Source organism: Lissotriton vulgaris, chromosome 7, assembly GCF_964263255.1.
Source record: "Lissotriton vulgaris chromosome 7, aLisVul1.2, whole genome shotgun sequence".
In the NCBI taxonomy this organism is placed as follows: Eukaryota; Metazoa; Chordata; class Amphibia; order Caudata; family Salamandridae; genus Lissotriton; species Lissotriton vulgaris.
In genome coordinates, this window is record NC_141695.1 from 752,711,124 (window position 1) to 752,737,883 (window position 26,760).

The 26,760-nt window shown below is 47.5% G+C and overlaps 1 protein-coding gene across 2 annotated transcripts in view; it reads right to left on the reverse strand.

Annotated features, from left to right (window-relative positions):
* Positions 1-26,760, reverse strand: part of SLC39A11 (solute carrier family 39 member 11) — a 2,411,801-nt gene that overhangs the window by 922,735 nt on the left and 1,462,306 nt on the right. For both annotated transcript variants that reach the window (XM_086930982.1, XM_086930981.1), the window contains exon 6: positions 6,349-6,513. In XM_086930982.1, the coding sequence (XP_086787108.1) occupies positions 6,349-6,513 (165 nt within the window). The remainder of the gene's footprint in view (positions 1-6,348; positions 6,514-26,760) is intronic.

A 26,760-nucleotide genomic window follows, 5' to 3' on the forward strand; every position in this document is an offset into this window, starting at 1 on the left:
CCAAGCTGTTGTTGACTGAATGGGACATGACACAGATGCTGGAGCGACTAAGAGTCTGAGACATAGTCACTGTGGCACCTCCCCCCTTCAATCGATTTTTATATGGGTCATAAACAGGCGCAAAATCTTCTCAAATGTATGCATTCTATCATAGATAATAATATGCTGGCAGTTTTTCCATGGCTTATGTAGACCACACCTTCCCCCACCATAAGGCAGGGGGGACAGTGTGAGTGTTTCCCGGACCCGCTGGCCGGCTTGGACGCTCAGTCCGCTCTACTTTACTTTCCTTTGAAAGCAGCGTGTTGCGCATGATTTAACCTGTGAGATTTTAAAAAGAATTGTTAGAATTGATTTTACGAATTTATGCCATCTGTGACACTAGATTAAAATAGTGCACACACTTGCACACATACACGCTGAGAACACTGCATTACCTGAGCACTCGCTCGCTTCCCCGCCTCCCCGTGATTGTGTATCGGGGAGGAGAACACCACTTCCGGGTTTGCTGAGCGGTTAGCGCTCTAGCGGACAGGCTGACGGGGCTATTTAGCCCTCGCCCCCTCTGAGCGCGCAGCGTTCGCGCGCAGGGGAGCCGATGACATCGCCGAAGAGTAGCCAAAGAGTGGCCCGTCTGCGCCCGTCCGCGACAGGACGGGGCCAGGGGCCACCCACTCAGCCTCTGCCTACATGGACTGTCCTATGTCTACCCCTCATATCAGGTATGCTCCATCTGCTCTTAGAGCACTGCAACCCCAGGGGAAATATAAGTGTACCAACAGAACACTAAACTGTCCCGAGGGTCCCTTTTCCTGCATGAAATGCGGTTTTCAAGCTACAGACTCTCACATCATTGTCGGACGGCCCATAGATAGCACAGATTCCCATGGAGGCTGGAAAAGCTTTCTGCTAAATGTCAGATCACTCCCCAAACACCATATACAACTATGGGATACCATCTATAGCATTCAGCCAGAGATCTGTTTCTTAACTGAAACATGGCTGAAACCCCATACTATCCCCACTATCACCCTGGGGATACCCATGGGATACAAAATTCTTCGTCTAGACCGCCCCGTGAAGGTAGGAGGCGGGATTGCTATCATATACAGAGACACTCTGAATATCAGCGTCTTAGAACAAGTAATGCTACCTACCATGGAAGTTCTAATCTTTCACTTAAAAATTAGTCCCAAGGTACATTGGAAAGGAGCATTAGTTTATCGCCCGCCTGGACCCAATGCCGGGTTCTCCCTTGCCCTTACTGAATTGCTAGCCCCCCACATGAAAGCTAATGGGGACTTTCTCTTACTTGGAGATTTTAATTTCCACATTGATACTGATGATCATACGGATGCTAATGTATTTCTGGCGGACCTTGCTCTTTTAGGTCTACATCCGAGAAACAGTGGACCTACTCATTCAGGTGGTCACACTCTGGACCTGATCCTCACTACCCATCCCAACGTCCACTGCTATCCCCCCAAGCACATTTACTGGTCCGACCATAAAATGGTAGATTTCTCCATACCTTACCTGTCCAATCCCATGAATCGCCTAGCTACTCAGTCCACAAAACGTAGACCATGGCATAAAATTACTTCTGATAAGCTTATACAAACATGGGAACAGCCGATATTCTCCAATTCTGACAACATCGACACTGCTCTCCTCAAGTTTAACTCCACACTGATGACAGCTATTGACACTCTTGCCCCTCAGAAAAATATCAAAAAAACTACCATGGCTAAAAGGGAAGCATGGTACACTGAGGCCCTTAAAACAGAAAAGCAGGGATGCAGAAAATTGGAGAAACTCTGGAGACGGACAGGCAATGGGGAAGATAAGAGCCGATACTTGGAAGCTATGACCTCCTACTACAAAAATATAAAAAAAGCAAGGAAATTAAGCCTTACCACCCAAATCACAGAGGCGGGCAACTCTACAAGAGAGCTATTTAAAATCATTCAGACCTTCACCAATCCTGAAGTGTGTGAGAGTCCAGACACCTTCACTCAAGTCCTATGTGATGAAATATCACAGTTCTTTGAGGACAAAATAGAAGGGATATACAAAAAAATCACTACAGTTTCAGATCCCTTGGAAACTGAGGCCCCTGAACTCTCCCCAATATTGACGTCTGGAAAAACTCTTCAAGAAATTCCAGAAATAACCATCAAGGACCTGATCACACTCACCAACCAAATAAAGACTGGCTCACCTACTGACCTAATACCCGCCAAACTTATCTCCCCTTTAATTGAGATATTAGGACCTCCTATTCAGAAACTGCTAAATCTCTCCTTTGCTGAGGGTCAACTTCCACTAGCCTGGAAGGAAGCGGTAGTGAACCCCATACGTAAAAATTCCACCTTGCCCTGGTCAGAACTCTCCAACCTCCGCCCGATTTCTCTCCTTCCTTTCATCAGCAAACTGGCAGAGAAACACGTCAATACCACCCTCTCTAGCTTTATCGAGGCGACAGGGGGCCTGGACCAATCTCAATCTGGGTTCAGGCCCAACCACAGCACTGAATCAGCCCTTCTCTCTGTGACAGATCAGATCAAAATGTCACAAGATCGAGGCGGCTCCATGATTCTAGTGCTGTTGGACCTGTCCGCAGCCTTCGATACCGTGTCCCATAACATTCTTCTCAGCCGTTTGCAGGGAGTTGGAATTGGAGGCCTAGCACTATCATGGTTGGAGAGTTTCCTCTCCGGGAGATCGCAATCCATCAGCCTGGGCCCCTTCCGTTCCATCTCAAGGGGGCTCACGAAGGGGGTGCCACAAGGATCATGCCTTAGCCCTACATTGTTCAATGTATATGTGGCCCCCCTTGCTGAGATTGTACGGAAATATGGGTTCATACCGGTTTCCTACGCCGACGACACCCAGCTCCTCTATCCCTTCAGCTCCCTTGGCCCTAAAGTCAAGGAGAACTTTGCTGAGGGTATGAGAGCGGTGTCACATTGGATGGCGGTGAACTGCCTCCAATGCAATGTGACAAAAACAGAGGTCATGCTCTTTGGCAAGGCAAACATCCTTTGGTCCCCTGACTGGTGGCCAATAGATCTCGGCCCAGTACCTACATCTAAACCTCATGTAAAGAACCTTGGGGTGAAGCTGGACCAAAAGCTGACCCTGAAGGAACACACCAACTACATCGCAGGGTTGTGTTTCCACACCATTGGCCTACTAAGACGTGTCTTCCCATATCTTCCTGCCACCTATAGAAAGACACTTGTACAGGCCTTGGTAACCAGTCGCCTGGACTACTGTAACGGCCTGCTGACATTAGCAAATGCTGATGCAGTAGGACGTTTGCAGGTGGTCCAGAACACGGCAGCAAGATTGGTCATGGGTGCACCAGCCAGGACTCCCTCCAAACCCTTGCTGAAAGAACTGCATTGGCTCCCTATACGGCAGCGCATCAACTTTAAAATCTGCTGCACAGTTCACAAATGCCTTTATGGAGCAAGTCCTAAATATCTTTCTCAATCTCTGGAGCTGTATCAGCCCAGTAGGTCTCTCCGCTCAAGCAACCAAGCCCTTCTAAAACCCCCGGCCACAAAGAAATCCAGACAAGGAGACCGGGCCTTCTCCTCAGTTGGACCTGCCCTGTGGAACAAACTCCCCACTGATGTAAGAACAACCATCAATCACCTATCTTTCAGAAAGACACTAAAAACCCTCCTCTTTCAAGAAGCGTTTCTTTCCACTTAACTCTTAGGATGTACTACCTGATAACCCTATAGCTGGCAAAGCGCGGAGATACCCTTACGGGATTGATTCCAGCGCTATAAAAGAAATTAAAATAAAATAAATAAAAATAAAGCAAGCGTGGGGTACACTGTGACTACCACATTTGAGCTACACATGAGCAAGCCGCCAGTAGTACGTGGGTGATCGGTTTTCCTAGCGGATTTGTCACGGGATAAAGGCCTTGGCCAACAGAGTGTCCTAATAAGATCATTAATGGGTCCTGTGGGACTGTGATATTCGTGATTGCCTGTACGAGCTGGAGTATATCGTGCCAGAAAGCATGGATGTGAGCACAGGAGTAGCATGCCACGTTCTCCGCAACCCTTCCAGAATGTGTCTGGGCTGCCAAATATTTTGTATAATCTCATGGGTGCTCAGTACCACCCTTGTGAGACGTTTATAGGTGTTCTGTTTGTGATGGAGACATATGGAGGATCTTGCAGCCCTCTGCCATATCAACTTTCATGTTTCATCAGGTATTTTTGTCTCTAGGTCCCGCTCCCATTTTGTGATATAGGTGTGTTTTCCATATGGGTATCGATCTATAAAGCTGAGAAATCCCCTTACGACAAACATAATTCATGAATAGATTTTGTAGGGGTGACACTTCTCTGCTCAATTTGTTGCAAATATGTCTTCCTTCTACCCAGTGTGGAGACTGCATCAATCCAAAGATATCCCCTCTGCCCAACTGGAATTATTGCATTAAGTGGTTCTTGGTTCGAAGTTCACCATCAGTAAAGAACCCCTTTACACAAGGGAGTTTCCATTTTTAATGAATTCTGGATTCTCTCTTCATAATAATTGTAGAATCACAAATCTTGAAGCAGGATGGTGCTGCTGCACAGCACAAGGCGAGAAACCTCACCTGTAAAGAAGATGGCGCAGTCCACCTTTCACAGACTCTGGGTTTTCAGCACCCCCTTTAGAAGGGACACCGGAAGAAAGTATTTAAATTTCTGGGACATAAAAGGAATTTGCTTGCAATTTATCTCGAGCAGGCTGATATCTATGATGAGGCTCCTTGTAAATTTCACTCCATCTGTCATTTGATCCCTGAAATTCAGGAATAATGAGGGTCTTCTACTCTGCGCTGCTCTCTGCATGTACCTCTCTAACGTCTGCATATAAACATCTTGTCTCTACTGCCAACAATGGGATATCCGTTTCCCATAGATTTGGCTTTGACGTCGGATTCTCAAGGAGCATCAGTACAGTGTTTCAACAGTCAAAATATCTTTCTTAGCCCACCTGCGCAGATAAGACAGCATGGCACTGTGCTTATGCGGAGGGTTTGTCACCATGGATAGCAGACGACAATAACATCTATTTGAAGGGCTTCCATTGTAGATTCTGCTTTGATCTGTAAATATAATGCCAAACCTGGCAACAAAAGAATTTACATTAAAGTGGCATTTGATTCGTTCAAGATGCTCTTCTTTTACGTATTCTCAAAGAGAGAAACCGCGTGACAGACTCTTAAAGAAAACTGCCTGACTACAGATCCCTACAGATCAAAGTTGGGCAGACGCTGTGCCAGGTGTGTGCAGCGCCGTGAAGCCAAGTCTGCGCTAGTGACCTGCTAGGCATGTGAAGGAGCAGGGAGACAGTACCCGGTGCTTGGGAAGACAGTGTACAGCTGCTGGGATGGAGTGGAACCAACCCTCGTCTGCAGCTAAAGCAAGAAGCGTGTGGCCAGCATCTGGGCCCTGTCCACAGACATCAGTTCAATGATCTGGGTTAGATGGTTGCACCAAATAACAAGGAGAGGCTACATACAGAGACATAACTTGTATAACTGGCCTCAAACACACGAAGACAAGGGTATCTGCTTTTTATTGGCATAAGGTTGGGGGCTGCTGGATCAAGTAAAGGCCTTCTGATTTGAAATTATAAATTAATGTTCTCAAAGTCTCAGCCTAAAGTACAGCTGAAAACGATGTTTCTAATGGGATCAGTACTTACATCAAAAGGCAAAACTTCTGTTAAACGAAAAGCAAAGAGTACTGCAGGTTTCATACAGGGCCAGAACAAACATGATCACATCACCCTCAAATATCATGTCAGCCGTCTCCAGCCTATCAGCTATCTACAGAGCCTCACTTCCAGATCACATATTTTACTCAAACACTTTCTTAAAAAATAGATCAATTGTAATTCTGACTGGCTCGAGGATTAATATATATTGACCTCTCTCTATTGACTGAAGTCAATGGACGACACCCAATCAATCTGAACTACTTAATGAGTGCCCAACGTGACTGGCAATTAGTAACAGCAGTCTTATCTATTCCATGAGTGAGTAAATTGTGAAAGCCAATGTTCTAGATCATTTTAGTACAGATTCTACCATCACACTTCACCCATCTCCAACACATCAATGGTGACGGACAATATGGGAGATGATATTAGTACTCTGCATTCCCATTCACACCAGGGCAACATAGTACATCAAAGAAAGCCGAGGGATCAAACCGACGATTCATAGAAGGTCTTTGTATGTTTGCTGGTTGAAAGAATCTATTTCTGGCAACAACACCAAGTTGCAACAACATATATCTATAACTTCATATTTACAAGGCTTACCTGGGATATTGTGTATCGTTATTGCCAGGATCAGCAGCATAATTCGCCTCCAGCTGCTGTCTTGTTTTGGTGTGTTCTCACGAAGAGTTGACGCGACTGGCTCGTCAGCACTCGTAGACTGGGCGCCTTTCTTTCTCTGGTACACTTCACCATTCTCAAACTTGTCTGCATGGGAGAAAACACATGATCTGGAGTTAGACCACTTTTCCAAAGCACTGCCATGGTGAAAGAGTAGGAATTTCATATTTGGCTCCATTTTAAGGATACAGCAAATACTTGGCAAATTTAAAGGAGTATCTGAACCTCAAAGTCTAGCATGTACATTTTGTATTCGGATATAATGAATTTGAAAAACAAAGTGTACATAAAGTCTAAATAACACCAATATCATTGGTTATTTAACATGTAAGTTTCCTCCCCTCTGACCTCCCCTCTCTGACTGTTGAGTTAGCGCCGGGAAACCTACGGGTAGCTGAGCGCTTTACAAATTTAAATATAATAATAATAATATGCTCTTCCTCCCGTCTCTCAGGAGCCTGAACTCCACCTGTATTCAACATTTTGTAAGAGTCTCCAAATGTATGGTTTCATTTTCTCGATGGGCCGATGATGCTTGACAGAGTTTCTGTATTTCAAGCCCAAATGTTAGTTGCTTATTTCACTGTTATTATCTTACTCCTCGGCTTTTTGAAGTGAGGAAATGTGTTTACAGTTTTCTACTTTTAAACGTCTCTTTATGGACTCTGACACCTCTCAGGTATGGCCTGCACTTTGGGAAACAATTTACATAAATAAAATATAATAATCATAAAAGTATAAGAATAACTATGATAAACTGAGCATCAACGTTAGATTGTCCAACCAGGGCATGACATGGACAAGGCACATTAACCCCTTCGCTGCGGCGGGAATTCAGCGCTGGGGGGGACTGACTATTAACCTCCTGAGGGGTGGAGGAGGAGGATGACAATGGAGTGGGCAAAAGTATGGAATACTTCTTCCACGTCGCCTTCGATCCAGCGGCTCGATCCCAAGGATACTGATACTGCACTCCACAGTCCGACCAACGCCACCCCACGAACACCAGCCCTTCTCTTAACATTCCTCGCCCCCTACATACCTCCCCTCAGTTCTCCATTACATATCATCACCCCCTAAGAAGTGCAGAACCAGTTTGAGGGATTATCGCTGAGTTGTTGTTTGCTGGTTATTGCTACTGGCTCGGCACCATTACTGCGTCTCAACACTCTTGCTGAAATTGCTGTGATGTACCTGTATCTGTGCGACCCAATGAGCTTCTCGAAAAATGTCAATACAGTTTAAAAAAAAAATCTAATACCTTCAGCACTACAAACATTGTTAGGTCTTTAATACCGCTGGATGCATTGAAAGGCAAGGAAGGAATGATACAAAGAGACAGATGATCAGAATGGCCTGATGGAAAGAAAAGGGAATTCGAAGCAATAAAACAGGTTAAGCTACATTTGGACTATTGAGTGGTTTAAGGTATTGTGAAAAGAAGGAACCCTACTGATGGGGGTGAACACCCCTTCCTAAGTCAGGGTGAGTTGACCGAGGGAGTTTACCATCCTCCCGGTCAGACACTATTGGTATTGAATATTCATGAGATTAAAATGATGTGGTCAGATTGATTATCATCTTACATCTATCTGCACAACTTTGAAATCACCATCATAGTAAAAAGACAAATCCTCACAATATACTCTCTCCCAAGGGCCCCAAAATTAGCAATGCTGATGTCCACACATCTAAAAAGTTGTCAAAGTAAGATTTCCCTGATGTCTCGCCAAAAAGGGTAATTTATGTAATTCCCTGCAAAATGGTGAAAAGAGCGCAAGTGACCTGCGGGCCTTCTTTGCTATAAAAAAAAAAAAATTGTCACAAAGAAATACAGAATGTACAATTGAAAAATCCCGCAAAAAGTGCACAGTATTCATATACACATAAGGATGAAGAGAACAAGATCATCAGTTTTAAGCACAATTAAAAGGACATGCAGTGCCCCCCTGCATGTCCCTGCACCATGTGGCAGGCACCGCATGGTGCCTTCCACGTAGTGCAGGAATATGTCAAGCAACCCCTTTTTGTACTGCGGCGTGTGCTGCAGCCAGCACCACCCGCCGCAATACAAAGGAAAGGCATTGCGACCGCCGTGGTGGGGGTTGCATCATAATGCCTATGTCGAGATTACAGACAGTCTGTCGGGCGGTCCCGATTTCCAATAGGGTGTCGTCCGCCGACCATCCTAATCCGCCCCTAAGTGAGGAAGACAAGCAATTACAATGCAATAGGTCTCGCAGCATTAAAGTTTGAGTTATTGGCATTGTGTATGACATTGCGTTGCATAATATTTTTAGCAAACTTTGAATTGGTGAGCAGTGAGAGTGTGTGCAAGAGTATGCTGTTGCTCACAGCTGTTATTATTCACACAGCTCTGATGATGCACCTCACGCATGGGGCTGACAGTTATTATTCACACAGCTCTGATGATGCACCTCAGGGACGGGCTCACAGCTGTTATTATTCACACAGCTCTGATGATGCACCTCACGCACGGGGCTGACACAGTTATTATTCACACAGCTCTGATGATGCACCTCAGCACGGGGCTGACGCAGTTATTATTCACAAAGCTCTGATGATGCACCTCAGCACGGGGCTGCCGGCAGTTATTATTCACCCAGCCCTGATGATGCACCTCAGGCACGAGGCTCACAGCTGTTATTATTCACACAGCTCTTATGATGCACCTCAGGCACAGGGCTGACACAGTTATTATTCACACAGCTCTGACGATGCACCTCAGCACAGGGCTCACAGCTGTTCTTATTCACACAGCTCTGATGATGCACCTCAGCACGGGGCTGACGCAGTTATTATTCACACAGCTCTGATGATGCACCTCAGGCACGAGCTCACAGCTGTTATTATTCACACAGCTCTAATGATGCACCTCAGCACGGGGCTGACGCAGTTATTATTCACACAGCTCTGATGATGCACCTCAGGCACGGGGCTGATGCAGTTATTATTCACACAGTTCTGATGATGCACCTCAGCACGGGGCTGCCGGCAGTTATTATTCACACAGCCCTGATGATGCACCTCAGGCACGGGGCTCACAGCTGTTATTATTCACACAGCTCTTATGATGAACCTCAGGCACGGGGCTGACACACTTATTATTCACACAGCTCTGATGATGCACCTTAGGCACGGTGCTCACAGCTGTTATTATTCACACAGCTCTGATGATGCACGTTACGCACGGGGCTGATGCAGTTATTATTCACACAGCTCTGACGATGCACCTCAGCACAGGGCTCACAGCTGTTCTTCTTCACACAGCTCTGATGATGCACCTCAGCACGGGGCTGACGCAGTTATTATTCACACAGCTCTAATGATGCACCTCAGCACGGGGCTGACGCAGTTATTATTCACACAGCTCTGATGATGCACCTCAGCACAGGGCTGATGCAGTTATTATTCACACAGCTCTGATGATGCACCTCACGCACGGGACTGACGCAGTTATTATTCACACAGCTGTGATGATGCACCTCAGGCACAGGCTCACAGCTGTTATTATTCACAAAGCTCTGATGATGCACCTTACGCATGGGGCTGACGCAGTTATCATTCACACAGCTCTGATGATGCACCTCAGGCACGGGCTCACAGTTGTTATTATTCACAAAGCTCTGATGATGCACCTCAGCACGGGGCTGACGCAGTTATTATTCACACAGCTCTGATGATGCACCTCAGCACGGGGCTGATGCAGTTATTATTCACACAGCTCTGATGATGCACCTCAGCATGGGGCTGCCGGCAGTTATTATTCACACAGCCCTGATGATGCACCTCAGGCACGGGGCTGAAACACTTATTATTCACACAGCTCTGATGATGCACCTCAGGCACGGTGCTCACAACTGTTATTATTCACACAGCTCTTATGATGCACCTCACGCACGGGGCTGACGCAGTTATTATTCACACAGCTCTGACGATGCAACTCAGCACAGGGCTCACAGCTGTTCTTATTCACACAGCTCTGATGATGCACCTCAGCACGGGGCTGACGCAGTTATTATTCACACAGCTCTAATGATGCACCTTAGCACGGGGCTGACGCAGTTATTATTCACACAGCTCTGATGATGCACCTCAGCACGGGGCTGCCGGCAATTATTATTCACACAGCTCTTATGATGCACCTCAGGCACGGGGCTGAAACACTTATTATTCACACAGCTCTGATGATGCACCTCAGGCACGGTGCTCACAACTGTTATTATTCACACAGCTCTTATGATGCACCTCACGCACGGGGCTGACGCAGTTATTATTCACACAGCTCTGACGATGCACCTCAGCACAGGGCTCACAGCTGTTCTTATTCACACAGCTCTGATGATGCACCTCAGCACGGGGCTGACGCAGTTATTATTCACACAGCTCTAATGATGCACCTTAGCACGGGGCTGACGCAGTTATTATTCACACAGCTCTGATGATGCACCTCAGCACGGGGCTGATGCAGTTATTATTCACACAGCCCTGATGATGCACCTCAGGCACGGGGCTCACAGCTGTTATTATTCACACAGCTCTTATGATGCACCTCAGGCACGGGGCTGACACACTTATTATTCACACAGCTCTGATGATGCACCTCAGGCACGGTGCTCACAGCTGTTGTTATTCACACAGCTCTGATGATGCACCTTACGCACGGGGCTGACACAGTTATTATTCACACAGCTCTGATGATGCACCTCAGGCATGGGCTCACAGCTGTTATTATTCACACAGCTCTGATGATGCACCTCAGGCACGGGCTCACAGCTGTTCTTATTCACACAGCTCTGATGATGCACCTCAGGCACGGGCTCACAGCTGTTATTATTCACACAGCTCTGATGATGCATCTCACGCACGGGGCTGACGCAGTTATTATTCACACAGCTCTGATGATGCACCTCAGGCACGGGCTCACAGCTGTTATTATTCACACAGCTGTGATGATGCACCTCAGGCACAGGCTCACAGCTGGTATTATTCACAAAGCTCTGATGATGCACCTCACGCACGGGGCTGACTCAGTTATAATTCACACAGCTCTGATGATGCACCTCACGTACGGGCTCACTGCTGTTATTATTCACACAGCTCTGATGATGCACCTTACGCACGGGGCTGACGCAGTTATTATTCACACAGCTCTGATGATGCACCTCAGGCACGGGCTCACAGTTGTTATTATTCACACAGCCCTGATGATGCACCTCAGGCACGGGGCTGACACACTTATTATTCAATCAACAGAACAAGAATGGCTGGATAGGCAAAGTTATTATCATTAATGACAGTGACGTAGTCAAAATGTACTACGTTACCAAGGCCTTTTGTACCAAAAGCAAATTTATTTAATTTTTGGTTTTTAAATTCATCAAAACATATGGGCAAACCAAAAGACTGTCACGACAGTGAGTACATGAATACAGTATTTACATTTATACACAACTACCACTGTACATTATTTACAAAGTGAAAAGCACACAATTTAAATGAGCACAGTTGTGAAAGACACACCAAGAAAAACAGTAACATTAATCAATATCCAAACATAGATTGTATTTATATACAGTGAAAAAGTTCCTACAAACAAAAATACAACCAGTCCATGGGGGTATGAAACCAAGGGACAGGCGGGAACAGATGGAGTAGTACCCCTGCCTGCCTGACAACCCTGTGGTTGCGATTTATATTGGGTTACACGGCTAGGGTTCCAGGTGGTATTTTATTTTCACTTCCTAGGTGCACCCTTTTTGAATGACCACAGGGTAGGTATGTCGACGCGTTTCGAACCGGATTTGTTGACGGTTCTCTTCAGGACGGGGACTGGGAACAAAACGTCTGCACGAGGCAATGAATATGCCTTGGTGACGGTAATTCGCCGATGTAGGGATAATTTCTGTAATTAGCCGGTTATGGTTCTTTCAAGTGTAGTTGTCCGCCACGCGGTACACACACGGGGGTGGAACTGCTCACATAGTGACAGTGTTTCAATTCAGGCTGAAAAAGTGGCTTGTGTAGCGCGTAGCTATAAATCTCAAGGATCACTTCAGGACCGATATGGGGTATGCCTGTACTTTGTCGGGAGGATTCAATCACTCGAGGTCTCTCTGGCAGGAACACGCACGGTCTGTCAGTCACTTATTATTCACACAGCTCTGATGATGCACCTCAGGCACGGTGCTCACAGCTGTTGTTATTCACAAAGCTCTGAAGATGCACCTCACGCACGGGGATGACGCAGTTATTATTCACACAGCTCTGATGATGCACCTCAGGCACGGGCTCACAGCTGTTATTATTCACACAGCTGTGATGATGCACCTCAGGCACGGGCTCACAGCTGTTATTATTCACAAAGCTCTGATGATGCACCTCACGCACGGGGCTGACCCAGTTATTATTCAAACAGCTCTGATGATGCACCTCAGGCACGGGCTCACAGCTGTTATTATTCACACAGCTCTGATGATGCACTTCACGCACGGGGCTGACGCGGTTATTATTCACACAGCTCTGATGATACACCTCAGGCACGGGCTCACAGCTGTTATTATTCACACAGCTCTGATGATGCACCTTACGCACGGGGCTGACGCAGTTATTATTCACACAGCTCTGATGATGCACCTCAGGCACTGGCTCACAGCTGTTATTATTCACACAGCTCTGATGATGCACCTCACGCACGGGGCTGACGCAGTTATTATTCACACAGCTATGATGATGCACCTCAGGCACGGGCTCACAGCTGTTATTATTCACACAGCTCTGATGATGCACCTCAGGCACGGGCTCACAGCTGTTATTATTCACACAGCTCTGATGATGCACCTCAGGCATGGGCTCACAGCTGTTATTCACACAGCTCTGATGATGCATCTCACGCACGGGGCTGACGCAGTTATTATTCACACAGCTCTGATGATGCACCTCAGGCACGGGCTCACAGCTGTTATTATTCACACAGCTGTGATGATGCACCTCAGGCACGGGCTCACAGCTGTTATTATTCACAAAGCTCTGATGATGCACCTCACGCACGGGGCTGACCCAGTTATTATTCAAACAGCTCTGATGATGCACCTCAGGCACGGGCTCACAGCTGTTATTATTCACACAGCTCTGATGATGCACTTCACGCACGGGGCTGACGCGGTTATTATTCACACAGCTCTGATGATACACCTCAGGCACGGGCTCACAGCTGTTATTATTCACACAGCTCTGATGATGCACCTTACGCACGGGGCTGACGCAGTTATTATTCACACAGCTCTGATGATGCACCTCAGGCACTGGCTCACAGCTGTTATTATTCACACAGCTCTGATGATGCACCTCACGCACGGGGCTGACGCAGTTATTATTCACACAGCTATGATGATGCACCTCAGGCACGGGCTCACAGCTGTTATTATTCACACAGCTCTGATGATGCACCTCAGGCACGGGCTCACAGCTGTTATTATTCACACAGCTCTGATGATGCACCTCAGGCATGGGCTCACAGCTGTTATTCACACAGCTCTGATGATGCATCTCACGCACGGGGCTGACGCAGTTATTATTCACACAGCTCTGATGATGCACCTCAGGCACGGGCTCACAGCTGTTATTATTCACACAGCTGTGATGATGCACCTCAGGCACGGGCTCACAGCTGTTATTATTCACAAAGCTCTGATGATGCCCCTCACGCATGGGGCTGACGCAGTTATTATTCACACAGCTCTGATGATGCACCTCACGTACGGGCTCACAGCTGTTATTATTCACACAGCTCTAATGATGCACCTTACGCACGGGGCTGACACAGTTATTATTGACCCAGCTCTGATGATGCACCTCACGTACGTGGCTGATGCAGTTATTATTCACACAGATCTGATGATGCACCTCACGTACGGGCTCACAGCTGTTATTCACACAGCTCTGATGATGCACGTTACGCACTGGGCTGACGCAGTTATTATTCACACAGCTCTGATGATGCACCTCAGGCACGGGCTCACAGTTGTTATTATTCACACAGCTTTGATGATGCACCTCACGCACGGGGCTGATGCAGTTATTATTCACACAGCTCTGATGATGCACCTCAGGCACGGGCTCACAGCTGTTATTATTCACACAGCTCTGATGATGCACCTCACGCACGGGGCTGACGCAGTTATTCTTCACACAGCTCTGATGATGCACCTCAGGCACAGGCTCACAGCTGTTATTATTCACACAGCTGTGATGATGCACCTCAGGCACGGGCTCACAGCTGTTATTAGTCACAAAGCTCTGAAGATGCACCTCACGCACGGGGCTGACGCAGTTATTATTCACACAGCTCTGATAATGCACCTCAGGCACGGACTCACAGCTGTTATTATTCACACAGCTCTGATGATGCACCTCACGCACGGGGCTGACGCAGTTATTATTCACACAGCTCTGATGATGCACCTCAGGCACGGGCTCACAGCTGTTATTATTCACACAGCTGTGATGATGCACCTCAGGCACGGGCTCACAGCTGTTATTATTCACAAAGATCTGATGATGCACCTCATGCACGGGGCTGACGCAGTTATTCTTCACACAGCTCTGATGATGCACCTCAGGCACAGGCTCACAGCTGTTATTATTCACACAGCTGTGATGATGCACCTCAGGCACGGGCTCACAGCTGTTATTAGTCACAAAGCTCTGATGATGCACCTCACGCACGGGGCTGACGCAGTTATTATTCACACAGCTCTGATAATGCACCTCAGGCACGGGCTCACAGCTGTTATTATTCACACAGCTCTGATGATGCACCTCACGCACGGGGCTGACGCAGTTATTATTCACACAGCTCTGATGATGCACCTCAGGCACAGGCTCACAGCTGTTATTATTCACACAGCTGTGATGATGCACCTCAGGCACGGGCTCACAGCTGTTATTAGTCACAAAGCTCTGATGATGCACCTCACGCACGGGGCTGACGCAGTTATTATTCACACAGCTCTGATAATGCACCTCAGGCACGGGCTCACAGCTGTTATTATTCACGCAGCTCTGATGATGAACCTTACGCACGGGGCTGACGCAGGTATTATTCACACAGCTCTGATGATGCACCTCAGGCACGGGCTCACAGCTGTTATTATTCACACAGCTCTGATGATGCACCTCAGGCATGGGCTCACAGCTGTTATTCACACAGCTCTGATGATGCATCTCACGCACGGGGCTGACGCAGTTATTATTCACACAGCTCTGATGATGCACCTCAGGCACAGGCTCACAGCTGTTATTATTCCGACAGCTGTAATGATGCACCTCAGGCACGGGCTCACAGCTGTTATTATTCACAAAGATCTGATGATGCACCTCACGCACGGGGCTGACACAGTTATTATTCACACAGCTCTGATGATGCACCTCACGTACGGGCTCACAGCTGTTATTATTCACACAGCTCTGATGATGCAACTTACGCACGGGGCTGACGCAGTTATTATTCACACAGCTCTGATGATGCACCTCAGGCACGGGCTCACAGTTGTTATTATTCACACAGCTCTGATGATGCACCTCACGCACGGGGCTGATGCAGTTATTATTCACACAGCTCTGATGATGCACCTCAGGCACGGGCTCACAGCTGTTATTATTCACACAGCTCTGATGATGCACCTCAGGCACGGGCTCACAGCTGTTGTTAGTCACACAGCTCTGATGATGCACCTTACGCACGGGGCTGACGCAGGTATTATTCACACAGCTCTGATGATGCACCTCAGGCACGGGCTCACAGCTGTTATTATTCACACAGCTCTGATGGTGCACCTCAGGCACGGACTCACAGCTGTTATTATTCACACAGCTCTGATGATGCATCTCACGCACGGGGCTGACGCAGTTATTATTCACACAGCTCTGATGATGCACCTCAGGCACGGGCTCACAGCTGTTATTATTCACACAGCTGTGATGATGCACCTCACGTACGGGCTCACAGCTGTTATTATTCACACAGCTCTGATGATGCACCTTACGCACGGGGCTGACACAGTTACTATTCACACAGCTCTGATGATGCACCTCAGGCACGGGCTCACAGTTGTTATTATCCACACAGCTCTGATGATGCACCTCACGCACGGGGCTGATGCAGTTATTATTCACACAGCTCTGATGATGCACCTCAGGCACGGGCTCACAGTTGTTATTATTCACACAGCTCTGATGATGCACCTCACGCACGGGGCTGACGCAGTTATTATTCACACAGCTCTGATGATGCACCTCAGGCACATGCTCACAGCTGTTATTATTCACACAGCTCTGATGATGCACCTCACGCACGGGGCTGACGGAGTTATTATTCAAACAGCTCTGATGATGCACCTCAGGCACGGGCTCACAGCTGTTATTATTCACACAGCTGTGATGATGCACCTCAGGCACGGGCTCACAGCTGTTATTATTCACAAAGCTCTGATGATGCACCTCACGCACTGGGCTGACGCAGTTATTATTCACACAGCTCTGATGATGCACCTCAGGCACGGGCTCACAGCTGTTATTATTCACACAGCTCTGATGATGCACCTCACGCACGGGGCTGACGCAGTTATTATTCACACAGCTCTGATGATGCACCTCAGGCACGGGCTCACAGCTGTTATTATTCACACAGCTCTGATGATGCACCTCAGGCAGGGGCTCACAGCTGTTATTATTCACACAGCTCTGATGATGCATCTCACGCACGGGGCTGACGCAGTTATTATTCACACAGCTCTGATGATGCACCTCACGTATGGGGCTGATGCAGTTATTATTCACACGGCTCTGATGATGCATCTCAGGCACGGGCTCACAGCTGTTATTATTCACACAGCTCTGATGATGCACCTCACGCACGGGGCTGATGCAGTTATTATTCACACAGCTCTGATGATGCACCTCACGCATGGGGCTGATGCAGTTATTATTCACACCGCTCTGATGATGCACCTCAGGCACGGGCTCACAGCTGTTATTATTCACACAGCTCTGATGATGCACCTCAGGCACGGGCTCACAGCTGTTATTATTCACACAGCTGATGATGCACCTCACGCACGGGGCTGACGCAGTTATTATTCACACAGCTCTGATGATGCACCTCAGGCACGGGCTCACAGCTGTTATTATTCACACAGCTCTGATGATGCACCTCAGGCACGGGCTCACAGCTGTTATTATTCACAAAGCTCTGATGATGCACCTCACGCACGGGGCTGACGCAGTTATTATTCACACAGCTCTGATAATGCACCTCAGGCACGGGCTCACAGCTGTTATTCACACAGCTCTGATGATGCACCTCACGCACGGGGCTGACGCAGTTATTATTCACACAGCTCTGATAATGCACCTCAGGCACGGGCTCACAGCTGTTATTATTCACACAGCTCTGATGATGCACCTCACGCACGGGGCTGACGCAGTTATTATTCACACGGCTCTGATGATGCACCTCAGGCACGGGCTCACAGCTGGTATTATTCACACAGCTGTGATGATGCACCTCAGGCACGGGCTCACAGCTGTTATTATTCACAAAGCTCTGATGATGCACTTCACGCACCGGGCTGACGCAGTTATTATTCACACAGCTCTGATGATGCACCTCAGGCACGGGCTCACAGCTGTTATTATTCACACAGCTCTGATGATGCACCTCACGCACAGGGCTGACGCAGTTATTATTCACACAGCTCTGATGATGCACCTCAGGCACGGGCTCACAGCTGTTATTATTCACACAGCTGTGATGATGCACCTCAGGCACGGGCTCACAGCTGTTATTATTCACAAAGCTCTGATGATGCACTTCACGCACGGGGCTGACGCAGTTATTATTCACACAGCTCTGATGATGCACCTCAGGCACGGGCTCACAGCTGTTATTATTCACACAGCTCTGATGATGCACCTCACGCACGGGGCTGACGCAGTTATTATTCACACAGCTCTGATGATGCACCTCAGGCACGGGCTCACAGCTGTTATTATTCACACAGCTCTGATGATGCACCTTACGCACGGGGCTGACGCAGGTATTATTCACACAGCTCTGATGATGCACCTCAGGCACGGGCTCACAGCTGTTGTTATTCACACAGCTCTGATGATGCACCTCAGGCACGGGCTCACAGCTGTTATTATTCACACAGCTCTGATGATGCATCTCACGCACGGGGCTGACGCAGTTATTATTCACACAGCTCTGATGATGCACCTCACGTATGGGGCTGATGCAGTTATTATTCACACAGCTCTGATGATGCACCTTACGCACTAGGCTGACGCAGTTATTATTCACACAGCTCTGATAATGCACCTCAGGCACGGGCTCACAGCTGTTATTCACACAGCTCTGATGATGCACCTCACGCACGGGGCTGACGCAGTTATTATTCACACAGCTCTGATAATGCACCTCAGGCACGGGCTCACAGCTGTTATTATTCACACAGCTCTGATGATGCACCTCACGCACTGGGCTGACGCAGTTATTATTCACACAGCTCTGATGATGCACCTCAGGCACGGGCTCACAGCTGTTATTATTCACACAGCTGTGATGATGCACCTCAGGCACGGGCTCACAGCTGTTATTCACAAAGCTCTGATGATGCACTTCACGCACGGGGCTGACGCAGTTATTATTCACACAGCTCTGATGATGCACCTCAGGCACGGGCTCACAGCTGTTATTATTCACACAGCTCTGATGATGCACCTCACGCACAGGGCTGACGCAGTTATTATTCACACAGCTCTGATGATGCACCTCAGGCACGGGCTCACAGCTGTTATTATTCACACAGCTCTGATGATGCACCTCAGGCAGGGGCTCACAGCTGTTATTATTCACACAGCTCTGATGATGCATCTCACGCACGGGGCTGACGCAGTTATTATTCACACAGCTCTGATGATGCACCTCACGTATGGGGCTGATGCAGTTATTATTCACACGGCTCTGATGATGCATCTCAGGCACGGGCTCACAGCTGTTATTATTCACACAGCTCTGATGATGCACCTCACGCACGGGGCTGATGCAGTTATTATTCACACAGCTCTGATGATGCACCTCACGCATGGGGCTGATGCAGTTATTATTCACACCGCTCTGATGATGCACCTCAGGCACGGGCTCACAGCTGTTATTATTCACACAGCTCTGATGATGCACCTCAGGCACGGGCTCACAGCTGTTATTATTCACACAGCTGATGATGCACCTCACGCACGGGGCTGACGCAGTTATTATTCACACAGCTCTGATGATGCACCTCAGGCACGGGCTCACAGCTGTTATTATTCACACAGCTCTGATGATGCACCTCAGGCACGGGCTCACAGCTGTTATTATTCACAAAGCTCTGATGATGCACCTCACGCACGGGGCTGACGCAGTTACTATTCACACAGCTCTGATAATGCACCTCAGGCACGGGCTCACAGCTGTTATTCACACAGCTCTGATGATGCACCTCACGCACGGGGCTGACGCAGTTATTATTCACACAGCTCTGATAATGCACCTCAGGCACGGGCTCACAGCTGGTATTATTCACACAGCTCTGATGATGCACCTCACGCACGGGGCTGACGCAGTTATTATTCACACAGCTCTGATGATGCACCTCAGGCACGGGCTCACAGCTGTTATTATTCACACAGCTGTGATGATGCACCTCAGGCACGGGCTAACAGCTGTTATTATTCACAAAGCTCTGATGATGCACTTCACGCACGGGGCTGACGCAGTTATTATTCACACAGCTGTGATGATGCACCTCAGGCACGGGCTCACAGCTGTTATTATTCACACAGCTCTGATGATGCACCTCACGCACAGGGCTGACGCAGTTATTATTCACACAGCTCTGATGATGCACCTCAGGCACGGGCTCACAGCTGTTATTATTCACACAGCTGTGATGATGCACCTCAGGCACGGGCTCACAGCTGTTATTATTCACACAGCTCTGATGATGCACCTTACGCACCGGGCTGACGCATGTATTATTCACACAGCTCTGATGATGCACCTCAGGCACGGGCTCACAGCTGTTATTATTCACACAGCTCTGATGATGCACCTCAGGCACGGGCTCACAGCTGTTATTATTCACACAGCTCTGATGATGCATCTCACGCACGGGGCTGACGCAGTTATTATTCACACAGCTCTGATGATGCACCTCACGTATGGGGCTGGTGCAGTTATTATTCACACAGCTCTGATGATGCACCTTACGCACTAGGCTGACGCAGTTTTTATTCACACAGCTCTGATGATGCACCTCAGGCACGGGCTCACAGTTGTTATTATTCACACAGCTCTGATGATGCACCTCACGCACGGGGCTGATGCAGTTATTATTCACACAGCTCTGATGATGCACCTCAGGCACGGGCTCACAGCTGTTATTATTCACACAGCTCTGATGATGCACCTCAGGCACGGGCTCACAGCTGTTATTATTCACACAGCTCTGATGATGCACCTCACGCACGGGGCTGACGCAGTTATTATTCACACAGCTCTGATGATGCACCTCAGGCACAGGCTCACAGCTGTTATTATTCACACAGCTGTGATGATGCACCTCAGGCACGGGCTCACCGCTGTTATTATTCACAAAGCTCTGATGATGCACCTCACGCACGGGGCTGACGCAGTTATTATTCACACAGCTCTGATAATGCACCTCAGGCACGGGCTCACAGCTGTTATTCACACAGCTCTGATGATGCACCTCACGCACGGGACTGGCGCAGTTATTATTCACACAGCTCTGATGATGCACCTCAGGCACGGGCTCACAGCTGTTATTATTCACACAGCTGTGATGATGCACCTCAGGCACGGGCTCACAGCTGTTATTATTCACAAAGCTCTGAGGATGCACCTCACGCACGGGGCTGACGCAGTTATTATTCACATCTCTGATGATGCACCTCAGGCACGGGCTCGCAGCTGTAATTATTCACACAGCTCTGATGATGCACCTCACGCACGGGGCTGACGCAGTTATTATTCACACAGCTCTGATGATGCACCTCAGGCACGGGCTCACAGCTGTTATTATTCACACAGCTGTGATGATGCACCTCAGGCACGGGTTCACAGCTGTTATTATTCACACAGCTCTGATGATGCACCTCATGCACGGGGCTGACACAATTATTATTCACACAGCTCTGATAATGCACCTAACGCATGGGGCTGACGCAGTTATTATTCACACAGCTCTGATCTTCACACATACAAATCAGATACAGCAATAGTCACAGTTATACAAAACAGACATAGCCTGGGAAGCAGCTGCATCCGTTTTCCTGTCAAACGGAACACAGCCACCGGGAGTACAAGCTTCACTCACACACAGACACAAGTGCAACCTACAGAGCTCCAGCGCACTCTTGATCCCCAAAACGGCTACAGCAAGGGCAAGAGAAATGCAATCTGCCCTCAAGCAAATGCAACAAACAGTGACTACGCTGCAACAGTGCCCGGCTTCCTCTCACACACAGAAGGGGCAGAGCATGTGCAGCAGTGGTGCAAGCCCATGATAAATGATGATGAGGACAATTGGAATTGGTTATCTCAAGTACTTAACCCCTTGAGGAACCCAGTTCAACAATTGATCGTGAAACTTTGTCCCTAACACACCAACAATGGAAAGAATCTAACAAGAACCCTAACACAAGACAGATTCCTTATATTTTGACTCATGGAATGTTGCAGGCTTTCAAACGTTAAAAGGTGATTGAATTATACACCTGACCCTATTATGTCACATTTTTTGCACTCAGAAAATAGGGTGCCTGGACCACCAGCCAATTACTGGCTTTTATTTAGCTCACAACTTGTGGGGTAAGCTCGGGGGTAAAATGCCAGAACATGCAGGCGGTTAACAATATATAGACTGCAACAAAGATAGACCTTCATGTTAAAGAAATAGCAACTAATAATGCAATTTATATTGGCGGACAAGAAACCTGATAGCCCACCTCGGTACACAAGAGTTACCAAGAATAGCGCAGTAGTTCTAAATAGCACTTTCGTAATCCTCTCAGTGTTTAAATATATAAAAGATCACAACATACTGAAATGTTTTGAAAGAGATCACTTCATTCAGGCAGCAAACCTGGAGGCTTGATTGAGGAAGACCGCCAGAGCATTGTTAATCGGTTTCTTTACTGGTACACACAAAGTCTGAAAAGACCAAAATGGAGTACACAGCCTTATAGCAAAATAAAAACCTGGAAAGAGGAACAGAAGGCGGTCTAAATGGCAAGACGTACTGCGTGGGCAAACCACAGAGTCAATGGCCAATAAAAAAAGCATTTACAATGCAATATATCTTGCATTTCTTGGAGTTGGAGCTATTGGCATTGTAAATGACAATGCCTTTTATTTATGTGTTTAAAAAAACCTGCAATAATAGAAGGCATTGTCATTTACAATACCAATAGGTCAAAGTTTCTAAAATGCGAGACCTATTGAATTGCAAATTCTTGTTTAAATTGTGTTTACCGTCCTGTTTCCAAACCGCAAACGCTCACGACCCCCCCCAACATACCTCCACCCCCCCCCCCCCCCATCATGCCAGCTACGACTGGTTGTTTCCGATTCCAATTATTACTTGCAAGGTGGAGTTGGTGCACCTCTAGGATACTGAGTACGGAACACCCAAGTGGGGGTGTAATGAACACGCTTGATTTAAATACACAATGCAATCTTTTTTACTCTGGGGCATGAGGAGGGCGATGGTGCACGTTTTTGAGCCAGTCACATTGGGTGGCTTGGATTTGTTTCTGACATTTTACTTTAGGAAGGATAGGTACATCCATACATTTTAACCACTAACACAGCTATATTCATCTTTCCTTACATTGGCCTTTTGGGAGTGTCACTAATGTTTAACTGATTCGTCTTCATGATGAAAAAAAAAAGCCTGCGAGAAGCTGCAGGCGGATTGGTTAGTTCAAGAGGCAACAGAGTTTTCCTCGGATCTCGGTTGGGGTCTGCAGCCTCAGAGCGAGGTAGAAGTGCTGCTGGGCAATGCATCGTCTTTGGTAAGCAGGCAGCGCCGGTAAGTAGCCGTCGTGGTGCCCACGAGCTCCATGCACAGGGCACTGCTGTGCGGGGGTCTCTGGTTCTGCGACAGAAATCTCAGTGTATCAACTGTTTCCCTTCTCCCCCAAGCACTCTCCCAGCTGACCACTTGAAGTGCAAGCAAAGAGAGGGAGAAGCGATACTTAAAACTGAAGCACACTGCTCTCCAATATACACACGAACTGTAAACAAACAAAAATCCATAAACAGAATACTGCTATACAGTGGAAAACGCAAGAATATTAAATGCACACAAAATGCTCACAGCGTTTGCGGACAAAAAACGCATTGACACAGAAACAGAAATATACAAATAAAGAGAAAAAAGTCACAAAAGGTATGCACATAAATACATATGTGCACAAATATACACAGAATCGGTAACACTAACAGAAAGGAACATACACAAAAGAGACAAAAAAAATTAGGAAGAAGAAACATACACGTAAACAAATAGAACATACATGATAATGCACACAAACAGGTTAAGAGTAGAAACATACATAGAGACACATACAATCATGCAAACACATGGACAGCATACAGAGAATAAGACGGTAACCACGTAATCCCTCTTAGGCACTAAAATAAACACGCATATCTCACCCAACACACATATAAGCCAGTTCTGTCATTGGAGCACTGTAAACAGGCGCCTCCATAATTACACAATGGAAAATCATCCACTGCGGTGTACAGCACAACCTCATAAGAGCGCCATGTGCCAGGAGCATTGTGTTGTGATGGCCGGGGCTGACTTGTCCCTGTGACAACCAAGAGAGATAGAGGAAAAGACTTATTCCCTGCACAAGCACCATCTTTTATAATGACGGCACCCGCGCTTAGACTTTGGACATCTTAAGCTAAAGTGCGGGTGTCGCGATTGCTGTAAAAGTAACGATTTTTTTATTTCTTTACTTTTAAAGATATTGTGACACCCGCGCTTTAGCTTAAGATGTTCAAAGTCTAAGCACTGGTGCCCTCGTTGTTAAAGAAAAGTTAATAAATAAAAATAAAAAATGCACAGCTTTTGTTTCTTGAAATATCACCTGCTATGTCAAACCAGTAAGGGCTTCGCGAGGAGGCGTGGGGGCGGGGCTCAGATCAGGAGGCCGCACCAAGCGCAAGAGCTGTGAGGTCTAGAGCAGTGATAGGCTCGAGAGTAGGATTTGGGCGGAGCTCGGTTTGGAAGAGTACTCCCGGTCTGCCGCTGTGATAGGCCCTTGGCTTGTTGGCGTCGGCCCAGTGAGGCGGGGCCTCCTCTCTGATGGGAAGGTCCTGCAGGCCCTGGTATAGTTAGGCGCGGCGACCAGAGCTCACACCGAGGCGCACCTTTATCGAAACACGCACCACCACCAACCCGCGAGGAGAGGATGGCAGATCCCGTTAATACCCCGAGGCACTCAGTCCGACCTAGAGGTGAGGGCTTCCTGTGGCCGCTAGTGTCATTACCACGCTGCCTTGAGTGACAGGCCCGTGCCCAACGTCTTTCAGTATCTAGCGCTAGGCTGCCTGGGGGGAGGGGGGCGGCGCGTGTGTGTGCTCGTCTGTCTTTGTGTGTGCGTGTGCGCGCGCACGTGTATGTGTGGGGGGGTGCGTGTCTCTGTATGTATGCGTGATTGGGCGCTCATGTGTGTGTCTCTGTGTGTGCGCATGCGTGTGTGTTGGAGCTTCACAGGAGACAGCCACAGCGAGCGCGTTCGCTCTGATCGCCATGCACGTGGCCAGGTCCTATCTCCTGGAAAGCTGCGTCGGTAACAATAGGTCTCTGGCGAGACCGCGCTTTCGCGCGGTTAACGCCACAAGACCTAAAAAACAACTATCTGAGACTGCAGTAGCACTGAACCACCTCCAGATCCTACTGCGGCTCAACTGAAAAGGATTCCAGATATGCCAATTCCTTCAGCAACATGTAATAATTTAATTACAAAACAGGTACCCACAGACGTCTCATTATTTTCAACTAACTCAAATTAGTACATCCTGAATAGGTAAGCGCGACCCTTGTGTAAAGTACTTTCATATGGTTTGAATCCCTGCCTTGCATTGTAAAATCGCTCTATTGTAAATTAGCAAGACATTTGCAAATGTAGCGCTCAAGTAAAGGAAAATATGCTGCGCTCTACGTGCAGACCTCTGTTCCCATATGAGGCTTCTACATTTCAAGAAGTCATTTTGAAGCCGGTCTACTAACCATGCCACTCAAGATGCAGCTCCACCATCTAAAGATATTCTCCATGGATTCGTAGAGACGGTGCCCAACAGCACAAGCACACCACAGGAAATATCTAAGGACAGGTGAAGGCAGTTTGTGACTTCACCTCAATAATCAAAGCAATGAGGAGCCAGTGGCGTAGGAAGTGGGGTGCAGGGAGTGCGGGACGTCCCAGTTGTCATCACTGAAGAGGGTGACAAAATGGCAAAAATATGTTTTTAAACATATTTTTGCCTTTTTGTCAAGCCGGGGGAGACAAGTGTCATCACTGAAGGGAGTGACAAACTGGAAAAAATATGTGTTTTAAACACATATTTTTGCCATTTTGTGAAAGCGGGTGTGACAAGAAATGTTCCGCACCGGGTACCACCTGGCCTTGCAAAGCCACTGTGAGGAGCCAAAAATGAAGAATTGATATGAATTGTTGAAGAGCTTTAGCTCCATGTGAAACCTGAAGGTAGATGGTACTATTTGTAAGTAAGGTGATGATGGCTCATGACTTCAGCCCCCTAATCAAACAGCCATGGAAGCAAATATGAAGGAAACCACGAGTCACAGATAAAAACCCGGCGTTTAAATAAATTGATCACCTGTGACATCAGAAGCAAAAACGAAAGACGAATGTTATAAATAGTAATCTCCAAGGTTTCCAATGCTCTTGTCTAAAATGTAAATGCCCTGCTTTTATATATAGGTTAATAATGGAACTTAGCCTGTTTTTAGGTACTTTCTGAATACAGGCGGATTAGGTGCAGTAGAGTGGGGTGTAATGTTTTCATGAATTATGGGTCATGTGGAAGTCGAAAGCATGAGTCAAATCTCGTGATTCCACAGATAGCAGGCTAAAAAAGCCATTTCCATCTTTTTCAGCATCTCTAAATCATGATACAATTTACCCGGAGAAGTTAAAGCGGAC